Source organism: Eptatretus burgeri, chromosome 10, assembly GCF_056783735.1.
Source record: "Eptatretus burgeri isolate ZD-2024b chromosome 10, Ebu_testis_v1, whole genome shotgun sequence".
Classification (NCBI taxonomy): Eukaryota; Metazoa; Chordata; class Myxini; order Myxiniformes; family Myxinidae; genus Eptatretus; species Eptatretus burgeri.
This window is the reverse complement of record NC_140970.1, coordinates 58949994-58963673: the sequence shown is the minus strand read 5'-3', so window position 1 is coordinate 58963673 and position 13680 is coordinate 58949994. Positions and strand designations below refer to the sequence as shown.

General features: G+C 42.3%; 1 protein-coding gene across 7 annotated transcripts in view; it reads left to right on the top strand.

Annotated features, from left to right (window-relative positions):
- CCDC138 (coiled-coil domain containing 138) overlaps positions 1–13680 on the top strand; it is a 71238-nt gene that overhangs the window by 45913 nt on the left and 11645 nt on the right. For all 7 annotated transcript variants that reach the window (XM_085898566.1, XM_085898562.1, XM_085898565.1 and 4 more), the window contains one exon: positions 1726–1933. In XM_085898566.1, the coding sequence (XP_085754692.1) occupies positions 1726–1933 (208 nt within the window). The remainder of the gene's footprint in view (positions 1–1725; positions 1934–13680) is intronic.

Sequence of the window (13680 nt, the reverse complement as noted above, 5' to 3'; positions counted from 1 at the left end):
GTCAACATGCATGTGAGAATGGGAATAGTCCTATGCAAGGAAGGCAATCCGATCAGCCCGATGGAATAACGATCACAGGCGAAATGAACGTGTCAAATTAAGCAATGCACGAATGGTGGGAAAACAGAGAGGGATTCTGTTGGACCGAAGGCCGACCAAACTGCCACGGGGCTGAAGGTAAGACAGATAGGGTGAAGGAGGGAATGTTGAAAAGATGTTTGATGAAGGGGAGGTAATTGGTGGATTGAGAAAGGCAGAAGAGGGAAAATGGTGTGAAGGAGGAATGATTGAAAGTAACAAAGGGATTGAAAAGAACGATGACGTGAAGAAAGATTGCAAGTAAGAGGAATTGAACAGAATGATGATGTGAAGGAAGAATGATTGAAAGTAACAGAGTAGGAGAGGGAAAGCATTACACTGGAAAAATACAGCCAAGCCAACACATGCCCACTCCGAACTACGTGTCCATGTATGCTTTCCCCCCTGGGATAAGTTTTCCAAAACCATTACAATATCGTGTTTACTTTCCTTCTTGGCAGCTCCATCACTATAATAAACATGAATGGGCTGAGAGAGCTTCCCTTCGTTCCCTTCGTTCCCTTGTACATCCCTTCCACCAACCTAACTACTGCTCTCCCATCAATCTCAGTATCGCCATCACCATCTCTCTCGGGACAGTGTTGTAGGCCTTCTTCAGGTCCAGAAATCCCAATGCCATCTCACCTTGCACCTCCAACCTCTTCTCCACCAGTTGTCCCAGCGTGAACATCCCATCCGTCGTCCCCATACCCTTTCGAAACCTCTGTTGCTCTTCGCCGATCTCCATCTCCACACTCTTCCTCGTACTCTCGTCCAAAATCCTCTCCAATCCCTTAATTATGTGACTTGGGAGCACAATGCCTCTATACTTTCCTGGTTGAACGAATAAATCTATGGTTTTGATTTTATTCTGATGGCAGTAGTTTTCAGAAAGTGTTTGTACAAGCTAATTGACAGCTGCTGATGTGTTTTGTCTTGATGTGTTTATCTTTACATTCTTTACCTCTGCTCTTCCAGAAGGTGTGTGTGTGTGTGTGTGTGTGTGTGTGTGTGTGTGTGTGTGTGTGTGTGTGTGTGTGTGTGTGTGTGTGTGTGTGTGTGTGTGTGTGTGTGTGTGTGTGTGTGTGTGTGTGTGTGTGTGTGTGTGTGTTTTAAAATTGGATAAAACAAACCAATGACAAGTCATTCCTAGACTGATGAGTTGAACCTGACTAATGGAAGAGTGGTCAAAGTTCATTTAAATTTATTGTCCTATAAACAGATATAATTTGATGTGGTTGGGGAGGAGGGTGGTGGAACAAGGTATGGACATAAATGTGTGGGGAAGGATGTAACGCATTCTGCGGAATGATACAAAATGCACACATGTGAACAACGCGGTAGAAAGTAGAAGATGAAGTTCCTGTTTGAAATTTTTTGTACCATTTCTAAAATAACTTTTGCTTACCGATTCACGACGATGTTGGTAAAACGGTTTGGCTTCAGGATTAGACTAGCTAAAGAAATCCTGTGAGCTACGTACCTTTGTTGGAACGTTGTAGATTTATGTTGTCCATTACCCAACATGGGCGTCAGATTTGCTGGAACATTTCCTTCTCATTAAATTTGAATCCAATTTGTGCAGCTGCGTCGCCGAGATATTGATCTGAATGCCATAACATCAGCAATACCCATTTTTCCTTGCAGCATACCGGGCTCACGGCTACGTACCGACGGTTGGGTGAGGAGCTTTTCAAGGGTGGCATTCCTGGAGAGACGGAAAAACCCTGTTATCACACTAATTGGGTTGAGCCGAAGTCGATCGCCACCCCAAAGCCCGGTGGCTTTTTCCGCAGTGCTGATCTCGAGACTCGCTTCCTGTCATCTCTGATCATATTTCGCACATTGTCTCAAGGTTAGCCTTCACTCTCGTACCATTATTTATTTGTTTTGACAAGTGCGCTTTTCTTGTTCCGGCTTTTCACCTTGGAGAGGCTGAATACGTACGCCTACATTAAGCTCTCATAAATCATGGTCCATTGACTTACAGCACCTTTTCATGTGTTTGTTCAAACAATATTACATGGAGTAGTTGTGGCATTCGATTATGCAAGATTCAGACATACATACAGAGAATTGCCAAATGTGAGTATGATATTTGGCACATTGGATGATTTTTCCAATGTTAAAAAAAAAATTCACATAAGGCTCATGGAGGAGCTTCTTCAGTCGACTTATATCGCATGCAGGACAAAAACGAGATATCATGATACAGGGTGACCCCAAAAAAGTTGGCCCTGGAAAGAGTTTAATAACTTTAATATTATCCAATCTAACTTAATAAAACTTGCAGATCATATTACTCTCATAGTCAAGATATCACTGAAAATTTCAGTTGTCGACAATGACATTTGACAATTTTACAATGAAATTACTGAGCCTGGTGTTGGCTTAATGGTTAATGCGGCTCGCTTGATATCTTAGGGTCTTGAGTTTTAGCCCGTCGGTCCATTGAAATAACACTAGGTGGGTTGACTCAATCTGTCGTCCTTCTGAGGTCGGCAAAATGAATACCAGCTTACTGGTTACAGGAGCACTGCATCAGCGGCACAGCCATGCTTCCAGAAATTGCGCCACAGGCTGCATACGAAACAACAGAAATGAAATAGCTGACGATGTCGATGTTTGATGATATACTCTAAATGGGGCACCATTTCGCTCAATGCAGAGGGCCATACGTCGAACAAAGTTATTGATGACTTCTATGCACTGTTAGCAGAATTCTGCTCAAGCTTTCTTTTGCTGATTTTGAGCTTCAGCTCTTGACAGTGGTACTGAAGACATTTCTTGGGCCTGTGGGCGATCGAGTCAGCAACGACAGCAATGACAGCAATATTCCTGGGTGACTTTCCTGATTTTGGTTGGCCAGAGTGGCCTCCTCTGTTTTATAAGTTCATATTGAAGACTGTGCCATGCTGTCTAAATTTTTTCACAAGCATTTCAATTTGAGACTTGCTGTGTGCTTTCGTTGTTGCAAAATGTGCGCATAACCGGCACCTTGTCTGAAAGAACGAATTTGTCTGTGGATAGTTTTCCAGAGAAAATGACTTTTCTTCAGGTGTCCATGATGTGGTGTGTGAATATTACACATTGAAGAAACTTGCCAGATATACTCTCCCTTAACTCACTTCAGACCTTCAGAAGAATGGGAGATTGAATGAAAACTGTGAAGGTTATTAAACTTTTTCCAAGGCCCACTTTTTTGGGGCCACTCTAAATATGGGTTTTGAACCTGAGTTCCATGTGTAGTTTTTTTTTACCTGAAACTTGCATGGCCAGATGTTCAGATGGGAACATTAACAGACAAACCCATCTTGATAGTGCTGGTGATTTTAAGGACCATCACTGGATGAAGCATCCATTTTTTTTTTACTATTCCAAATAATGACATGAATAATGTTGCATTCACAATAAAGCGATTTTACAAAGGTCTTGTTTATATGATAAATTCCCACATTACGTATAATTAGCTTGTTTCAGAACTGGTGATATTTATTCTGTATAAATATTGTTGTGGTTATGGAAAAGACCCCCATTTGCATTCAGAGACGCGTAGGATTTTCCACAGACAGATATTTATTTTGTTTATGTGAGATGGATTTCCTACCTTTTGTATAGAGGGATATTTTGGGAGGGAGATGTCATGAGTTCATATGTTCAAGTTATCTTTAATCGCTCTGTCTATCAATCCATCTTTTGATCCTTCTTTGGCTCCAGCTGCCCATCCATCGCCGGTCCCTCGGCATGTTCGCCTTTCAAGGCCAGAACTCCTCACGAGTTTTTTGCCCTTCAGACCTCCCCCTTCCTCCTTTCCCATTCCACGACACGTCTGACACCACCCCCCCTGTCATGAGTCCACACGTCATGAATCACCATTACTTCAAAACAACAGACCAGAATTAAATGTTGACTCGTACAAAAGATTCTTAATCGGACAACGTGGAAAATAAATACACTCGTTCTGTTCAATTCCTGCAAAAAAGCAACCCCATTTGGATAAATTGAGGCAATCATTCGCGCTGTAGTGGTCTCTACGTTCTTTTTATTACTCGCAAAATAACACATGAAGAACTGAAAGATAATTAATGCTGCAGCTGATGTCGTCGTGCACATGCGTTCAAGCTGATGTCATTGTGTGTTCCACAGACAACAACAACCCCACACCCTCTCGTTGTTTGAGAGAGCAGAGCAATTTTTTTTTAATTATTATTGACCTCTGTGGCGAGAGGATGTAGAAACCGAGTGAAGTCGGTTGCGGAAGGCAGAACAGCTTAACCTCCACACAGAGCAGATCAGTTTGACCTCCGTAGGAGAGCAGATGTGCAAACGAGTGAATCAAGCTGGTTGTGAGAGTAGATGGTTTTAACCTCCGTGGCAGAGCGGACATCCGTGGAGAGACTGAACAAGAGACATTCAAGCAGCCTTTACACATGGACGGCAAGCGCTCTCATACACAATGCATCTCGATCCATCGCATGTCTCGATCTGCTGAGTGTTTGATACTCCACTCGCCCGTCTCCCGGGAGGTTTTATTTCATGCTCCGATCCACCACACGTCTGCCTTTTTGGACCATGATAGCCACCAAGGGGAAGCTTGCCTGCTGCATGAGTCTGCGCGTGCTACAAGACTGCACGCTGCGTGGGTCTGCATGTGGTACGAGCTTGCTTGCATCTCTGTAAGGTAAGGAGGAGCCATACCCATGCTCCGCTCGGCACTATATCTACTTTCTTTTCTCTCTACATTTCCCCAGAATGATTGATGGCCATGTCTTGTGTTTAGCGTAAATAATAACGTATAAGTGGGCTCCGTAAACGTTAAAAATAATTACCGTTCTCTTGTGGCTTTTCATTGTGATTTCTGTCCATCCATTGTAAATACCTGCCATTGCTGATTGAATAAACCTTGTTCTGCTTGTTGAATAAATGTATTGTTTGAAGTGTTAAACGTTTCCAACCTGCTCGCTTTCGTCCTTTCTGCCATTGGTCCGACATCATGTGTAAGTTTAGTTGGACAGAACGTTTTGCCCACTGATTGGCTCTGTGATTAGCCAACAGCCATCCATGGTTCGCTTGGTGGTATATGATAAATAGACAGGTGGCTGTTGAGGGTGTGGCCCCTAATTAGGGTTGCCATACTAATGGTAAGGTAACGTATAACCAAGCAACGAATAACCTTCGAGGCTTGGCGGTTCTAATTGGGGTCACGGTTGCCGAGCAACCTGTCAGACTGCAGAGTTATATGTGGCCGGCAGCCTCAGGACTGGAGGTCGGGTAAATGACTGAGGAGTTTCATCGTGATAACACCCATCGTCCGTAACAATGTCATAAATATATTCTCTATCCCCATTAACCTTGCCTAACACAATCCTCTTATTTGCAGGTTACCATTTCCTCTCCGACTCACTTCTTCCTGTTTGTTCTTTCCCTTGCTGGTTTTGTCCAACTGAAGCCCTACTGTCATTCTACAAGGGCATGTTTAAAAGTACTGCCTCTTGTTATTTTTCTTCAAAACAGGCAAAGATATTTGAATGAAACAAAGCCAGATACTAACATCAATCTTTATTCTACCAAGGTGCATATTTATTTCTCAACATAACCACCACTGTGGTCCAAACATATCCACTAACATCTTTCATGAATTTGCTGTTTTTGGCCCAAATCTTTCATGATTCGCTGGCCAGGCCTGAAGTATGACTTGACTTTAGGTGACAGGAATCTGGTCTGCTCTGTGCAAGACCCTGTGTGATCTTATATCCACCAACAACCAGTGCTGGCAAATGAGTTCTCCGGCTCAACGTCCTTCCAGTGGATGATGCATACATCAACATTTCGGCATGCATGCCGAACAACACCATGACAGTTTATAACTGAGTCGAGATTCAAACCAAGGCTCAACAGATCAAACGCAGGTGCGCATACCTCCAATCTCTCCAGCTCTCCTGCTTTCTTACACCCTTGTCTGTATATTGCCTTTGTACGGTTTTGTACAGCTTTTCCACAAGTTTAGATATCATTTAAAAAAAAAAAAACTCAAAGGCTGCAAGATTTCAAAAATCACAGAAATGCACTAATTAACCTCGCCGGAGGAGAAGACATTGATTTTGGGTCCCTTTGTTACTTGGCAAAAAAAATAATTTTGACAAGCATGTTTATCTCTCTGGTTTGTTACTTGGCAATTTTTTTTTTGACAAGTATGTTGATCACTTCCATTTGTTTGTTTGTTACTTGCAAAATCAAAGATTTTTCAAGTATATTGGTCAGTCGATTTTGTTATTCTGTTTGTCTGTCTGTTTATCGCCGACAGGTCACAATTTTAAACCGATCTTCACGAAACTTCACCAAATGATGGAATTGGTGGTCTGACAGAATCCTATTTATTTTTGAGGTCAAAAGGTCAACATAGGTCGAATTTCTAAAATTGCCAATTTTTATCTGATTGACTTGAAATTTGAAGGGCATTTGCATATCAGGTCAATTAATTCAACCACCTATTAATTTTTAGGTCAACACAGGCCAAAAGGTAAACATGGGCAAAATTTCAAAGGTCAGGTAGAGGACCATGCACCGGAGCAGCGTGTCGCTGCGTCCATTTTCCGCCGGTATTCCAGGGGCCACTGTCTGGCAATTCCCCAGGTAGATGCCTGGCCCATCCCCATCTCCTAGAGATGCTGATCAACCTGCTGCAACCATGAAGCACGTAGTCGGCCCACTGGCCTCCTCCACTCACGAGGGTCCCTCGCCGAGAGAATCTGCTGAGCAGGATCAGCATCAATAAAACGAACCACATGTCCATACAACCTCAGCTGATGCTAACGGACGATGCAGGTAACAAATCTCATTTGAATCTCTCTCAGCAACCGCTCGTTGGACACAAAGTCCGACTAGCGAGAGCCAAGGATTCTCCGAAGAGACCTGGTACCAAAGGAATGAAGTCTCTTTCTCAGATTCTTGGTCAGTGTCCAAGTCTCACATCCGTAGAGCAAGACGGGAAGCATGAAGCACCTGAAGACTCTGACTTTTGACCACCTACACAGGTATGGACAGCACCATACCCCATGATCCAGTGAATCCATGACTCCGCAGGCCTGACCCAGATGTCTGTTGAACTCTAGCTCACATCCAGCAGAGACATGAATATCACTACCAAGGTAAGTGAATCTCAACATCCTCACCACAAACAGGTACAGACAAGATAGCAGCATCCAAGATGTCATTGAAAGCCTGGATCTGAGTTTTGATGCAGGAAACCCGTAATCCCAGCGGCTCTGACTCCTCATTCAGCACCTCGAGGGCCCCGAAAAGGATATCCAGTCGCTGCAAAGATGACTGCATCATCTGCGAAATCAAGGTCAGAGATCTTGACATACCCAAACGATGCACTGCAGCTTGATCTCTCCAACATCCTTCCCAGAATCCGGTCCAAACAGGTGCTGAAAAGTGTGGGTGCCAATAGACTCCCGTTACGAAGTCCAGTAACACCTGGAAATAAGTCAGAGATGGTATCACTGCATCTCACAACACTCTCAGTACCAGAGTAGAGTTCAGACATCATATTGATCAGTTTTGGTGGCACCCCACGAAGACCAATAATCCTCCAGGGGGCATCCCAATTCACTGAATGAAATGCTTTGCAGAGACCAACATAGGCTTCAAGCAGCCCCTGGCAAAACTCTTGTCTGTGTTTGGATGAGGACCCAATGAGTAAGGATACGGTGAATCGTTGACCTCTTTGGTGTAAAGCCTGACTGCTCTGGGTGCTTGTGCTCACGCAGATGGGAGCGAACCCCAACAATATAATTATCCGAGCAAAGAACTTGCCCGGCACTGAGAGCAACGTCACCCCTTGGTAGTTGTTGCAGTCCTGGTGATCACCCTTCCCTTTTCGGAGAGGGACAACAAGGCCCTTCTTCCAGTCAGTTGGGATGATCCCTGTGTTGCAAGCAGAGCAAACAACTGCATTCAATGACACAAGTACAGCATTCCACCTGCCTTGAGAAGTTCAGCATGGACGCCACAGATCAGAGGAGCTTTATCCATTTCAACCGGTTCACTGCAGCCTGCATTTCCACAAAGGTGGACCCACAGCTGATTCGAGGCTCAGCATTAGGGAGAGTAGCACCCCTGACATCCAACTTAACAGCTGGTGGATCAGCCTGGTACAGCCGCTCAAAGTACCCGGCCCAGCGGGCCTTCACTTCGGACCCCTCTGTCAAGGGTACACGACCCTCCGCTCTAACCGCAGTACACCGAGGGACGGGCTTGGAGGAACGCAATGCGCAAATTCCCCTGTAAGCAGGACGAGGATCACTTAACCATGGGTGATGCTCTACCCATTCACAGATTCCTTGCACTTAGACCTCCTTGTCCTCCCTCAGAGCACATACAGTTTTACGCCTCAAGTCCTTGAACAGGTCAGCTCTGTCGTGAAGACTGGCCCTGAAACTCTGATCAATGGTATCCAGTGTCCCTTGATAGACAAAATTCTTCTTCGCCCTTAGGTGAGTTGCAAGGAATCCACTGGCAGCTTCAAGGATGGTGGTCTTGAAGGCACTCCACAACTCTTCAGAATTGGAGCAAGTCACAGATCTCATCTGGCTTGACCTGACAAATTTCTTCAATTGTTTCTAAAATTATCAATATTCATCCAATTGACTTGAAATTTAAAGACCATTTGCATATCAGCTTGCTGAATTCAAGCACCAATTATTTTTGAGGTCAACATCGGCCAAAAGCTCAACATGTTCCAAATTTCTAAAATTGTTAATTTTCATCCTATTGACTTGAAATTATGAGAGTATTTGCATATCAGGTCACAATTCAACCACTTATTTTTGTGGTTAGCATAGGTCAAAAGGTCAACATAGGCCATAAGTTCATCACAACATAGGCCAATTTTTTTAAGGGTTTATAAAAATTTCAATTTTCATAGGATTTACCTGAAATTTGAAGAGCATTTCCATATCAGGTCATTGAATTCAACCACCAATTAATTTTAGGTCAACATGGGCCAAATTTCTAAAATTGTCAATTTCCATCTGATTGACTTGAAATTTGAAGAGTATTTGAATATCAGGTCACTGAATTCAACCACCATTTCGTTTTGTTTGACCAAGTGTCACTCTGTGAGTGATTTTTGGCTGCTCTTTGGAGCACCCTTTTTCTGGACATTTCCATCTGTCTGTCTGTCCACGAAACTTTGGTCAAGCCTAGGGGCTAAACCACTCAACCGATTCCAATGAAATTTGGTAGGTAGGACCAATATTTCTGGGAATCGTGTGCTTTCGAATATGGGACCCAGGGCCCTAGCAACGGCATAGCAACGGCCCTTTAAAGTGGTCAAAAAATCGAAAAAAATCAAAAATAAATAAATCGAAAAATCGAAGCTTAGAGTTCTGTGCGCAATCTATCAAGCTCCCTTCATGCCAATTTGCAGCCCTAAAAAAAATATTTGTAGGAGGAGATAGGTTTTGGGCGAGTACATGTCGAACATTTCAGAAACGGTTAATTGCGAATATCTCTAAGAGAAAGAGTCTGATTTTGATGAAACTTGGGTGAAATGTGTACAATGTGGCATTGTGGCTAGCATGTACACAAAAATGAATGGTTGCTATGCACACCTCCGTTGCTTAGCAACAGCTAAAATACTTTATCGTACACTTATTGTGGACTGTACAAAAAAATCAATACCTCCGAAACTAGACCTCCGAGGGACCTGGTTTTTTTGTGCCCAAGGAGAATGTCTTACAGCATCATATAAAAAAAAATAAAATCTTTAGCGAATAGATAAATGGAATTACCAGGGCTGCCATTTGTTCGAGTCTCTTTGGAAACATGCCTGAAATTTCACAAGGCGGGTTTCTGGGCGCAAACTAAGAGGGCTGTGATAATCATATTTATTGTGCTAAATTGATTGATAGCATGTACATGAATATCGGCTAGTCGCGTCGGCCAACTTTCCATCTAGAGCGAGCAGCCATGTCATCTACCGGCTTGTTCATTTGTTTGTTTGTTTGTCCGCACAGAACATTAGTGTTTTTCACCGCAACCGCTTGTCGGATTGCAACAAAATTTTCACCAGAGAAGGGACTACTCATGTAGAATGTTTTATTGATAATTATGACATCATAGGTCACGTGGTGTGGCAGGCATGTTGGAAAAACTTTGGACCTGTATCTTTGGAACTGCACCAAGGAAAAAATTGAAACTGCACCACGACACAAGTACTCCTCATAGCAAGTACTCCTCATGGGGAATGTGTGATTTTTATTTTATGATGTCATAGGTGCCCTTGTTATGATGTCATAATTGCATATATAGAATGCTACATCTGATCACTATCAAAAATTGAGGGTCATAAAGAGATAAAATGGTCCACAGAACAAATTTTGATAACGTCATCGGTCACGTGATTCAACAGCCATATTGTTTTTTTCAAAAAACCTTCAAAAATCTTCTTTGAAGTGCCTGAACAGATCGAGGCAAAAGTTTATCGGTATAACTGCCTATCCATGAGGAACAAAAGGTTCACATATATGACATCATAGGTCACATGGTTTGGCAGCCATATTGGATTTACCCTAAAACCTATGAAAAAAAAATCTCCAGAACAGCGAGACAGAGAGGGGAAACTTCATACAAATGTTCCCCAAGACTTGGGGATACCAGGGTATTCACAAATATTTGATGTCATGTTCTGGCAGCCATGTTGGATTGAGCAAAAATCTCTCTTGAACCGCTTGATCAATCAATGTGAAACTTCACAATTATGATCGAGTAGTGATCGGGAATATATGTTTTATATTTCAATCTCATCGGATGCATGGTCTGGTAGGTAGAATCATTTAATTTTTTGGATCTTGGTTCTTTTTGATTTTTTTTTTTCTTGAATAAGGCTCACGTGGTTGTGGCTGGATGGGTTTGAGCGTAGAGGAGTCACAGCTGAATGGCAAATCTTATCCAGGTTCCTCCTGATTACTTTGTCTTTGCTTTTTGCTTGTTTGGGTTCCTTCTGATTACTTCAATGCAGGACTGTACCTATTTGGTCTTCCATTTGATTTGAATTGAATTTATTTCAATCCCATTCTAAATTTAATTTAGTAATAAAAAACGTCACGGGTCAGGGTCAGGTGTCCGATCAAAGCAGGACGTCTAGTTATATCTCTTAATTACAAAACACACCAGTACACAAACGCCACACAAAATGCACCACACAACACGAGTCTTGGTGAGGGTCAGCAATCTCTGATTGCTCTTTTTCTTGTTTGTAGCTTGTAATCATTGACCAATTACAACTGCGGCATTGTCAAATATGTACTATCGGTGCAAGTATTTACTTGTGGAATAATATATGAAATTCAGCAGTCAGGTAAACCACAGAAATCCGTTGTAAAGACGTACAGGTTGTGCGTGATTCCAGAATTCCGGTGGTATTGACAAATTGCGCTTTTGTCTTAACCCTATTCAGGTTAGGGGATTGGAAGGGGGAGGTCAAAATGACCCTCCCTCCCCCTTCCCCTTTTTAGAAATCTTGCGATTCCTCCATAACCAAGGCAAATTGCAAAATAGTGTTTGACAAAATGACTTTTTTTACTTTGAAATCATACGCATATTTTGATACCAAATTTGTGCAATTTTTTTCGTTGAAAATATGAATAAAACAAGCGTACTTGCCAAATTAATAATTAGATAATATTTTAAAAACTGGACAATTTATCGCAATTCAATGATATAGGCATATTAATATTTACTATGTACACACCCAATTTAATGTCAATCAAACGTTCCATCTCAGAGATCATGAGGGAGGGGGGGTCAAAATGACCCCCCCCCCCACCGCAGCCCAAACATTCTTAAAAAACAACCCAGCCTGAATAGGGTTAACGATACATGGATTCCATTCCTCCACACCATGCTCCTATATCAAATTACAAGTTCATCCTGCAGGAAGTTATCTAACATTTCACATGTTTGCTTCACACTATTTATACTAATACAGAAGTTATTAACCCACAAATTCTGAATATACAAGTAAGTCAATAGATAAAGTGAATTTTACTGTCACTAATAATGCATGTGTGTAATACAGCTGTATGATATTGCAGGGGCATGTACGAGTCATTTATTGACCACTTAGTAGCAGACTTCCCCATATATGGTGCTAGTAATCATCTTGTAAAGACAGCTTCTCCAGTACAAGTGCACCGTTACGGAGCAGCTAGTCGTCAGGTTTTTGCTTCATGAAGCTGTGAAACTGAGACATTCTTACGAAAATGACTGAACACTATGGGACGAACTGTGTCACGGAAAAATGTGTACGGGTGGTGTAAACGGTTTCGAAAAGGATTTGAGTGTTTGCGAAGAACAACGGTTTGGGCAACCGGTGTTTGCTGTCATAGAGGACAATGTAGATACCTGTCATGGGATGGTACACACTAAATTACACAAAGTGTATGCTTGGAAGGTGCCAAAATGCTCATTGATGAACACAAACACACGTATAGGAACATGCTGGTCTTCAGCAATGCAAAGGAGAAGACGACACATTTTTGTCATCTTCACTACAGCAATTTGTTCAGCAATTGAAACACAAGAGTAAACGGGCATCCATGAAATAGAAATACCCGTCACCAATACCAAAATGTTTGCTTTGTCGAAATCAGGAAAGCAATGATGACAATAATCTGGAACGAGAAGGATATTCTTATCATGCATTTCAACATGTACCGTGAAACGGCAACAAGTGCAACATGCTCTGCATCTCTGCAAACGAGATTTAACCAGCAATATGCATGAGGTTTCATTGGGTCCTCACTACTGATGTAATTCTCAAACATGACATCACGTGCTCACGTATGGCATCACGAAAAGCACAGCTCACGTATGGCACGGTTCAGCGCATTGAGGAGCTTAGTTTTGAATAATCACCTGACAGCCAGTGTCTCGTACATTTTGTTTTTCATCTGTTTGGCCCGATGGAGGAAGCTCTCTAAGGTCAGAACTTCAGCGATGATGACGTCCAAATGGCAGTGCAGGAAAACAAGGACCACACAACGTTTTTGTTTTTCCCAGGCAGCCGTAAACCTGTGAAGCGGTGGCAGAAGTGTGTGTAGATGTGCAAGAGTACGATGTCAAAATTAGTCTTTCCCACCGGAGAAGCATATTTTGTGGGCAATTCACGAATTCACTTTACTTTTTGATTTACCCTCAAATTTTGAGTATCACGTGAAGTGGGTTCCTTAAGGACACCTCACGACATGGGGTCGGGGGACAAGATGCATACTGAGTTAATGAGCATGTAGTTCGAGAAAAATGGTGTTCAACTTCAAAGGCAGTTGTGCAGAATACTGAAAAATCACTAACGATTTTGTTGTTAAAATTTTGTGTTGTCACATGTCATGTTAAAATGTTTTTCTGTTGTTGAAACGACCAGCACTGGTCAACGTTTCATGGAGATCACATGGAAAAAAAAATGATAGACGAAAGAAAAACAATTTGGCTGTTTCGCTACTTCAATGTTTATTGCACAGTCTTAAAATTTGTTTTTAAAAAAAAAACCAAACAAATTTTTTCAGAAAAAATAAATAAATAAACCACTCAATGGGA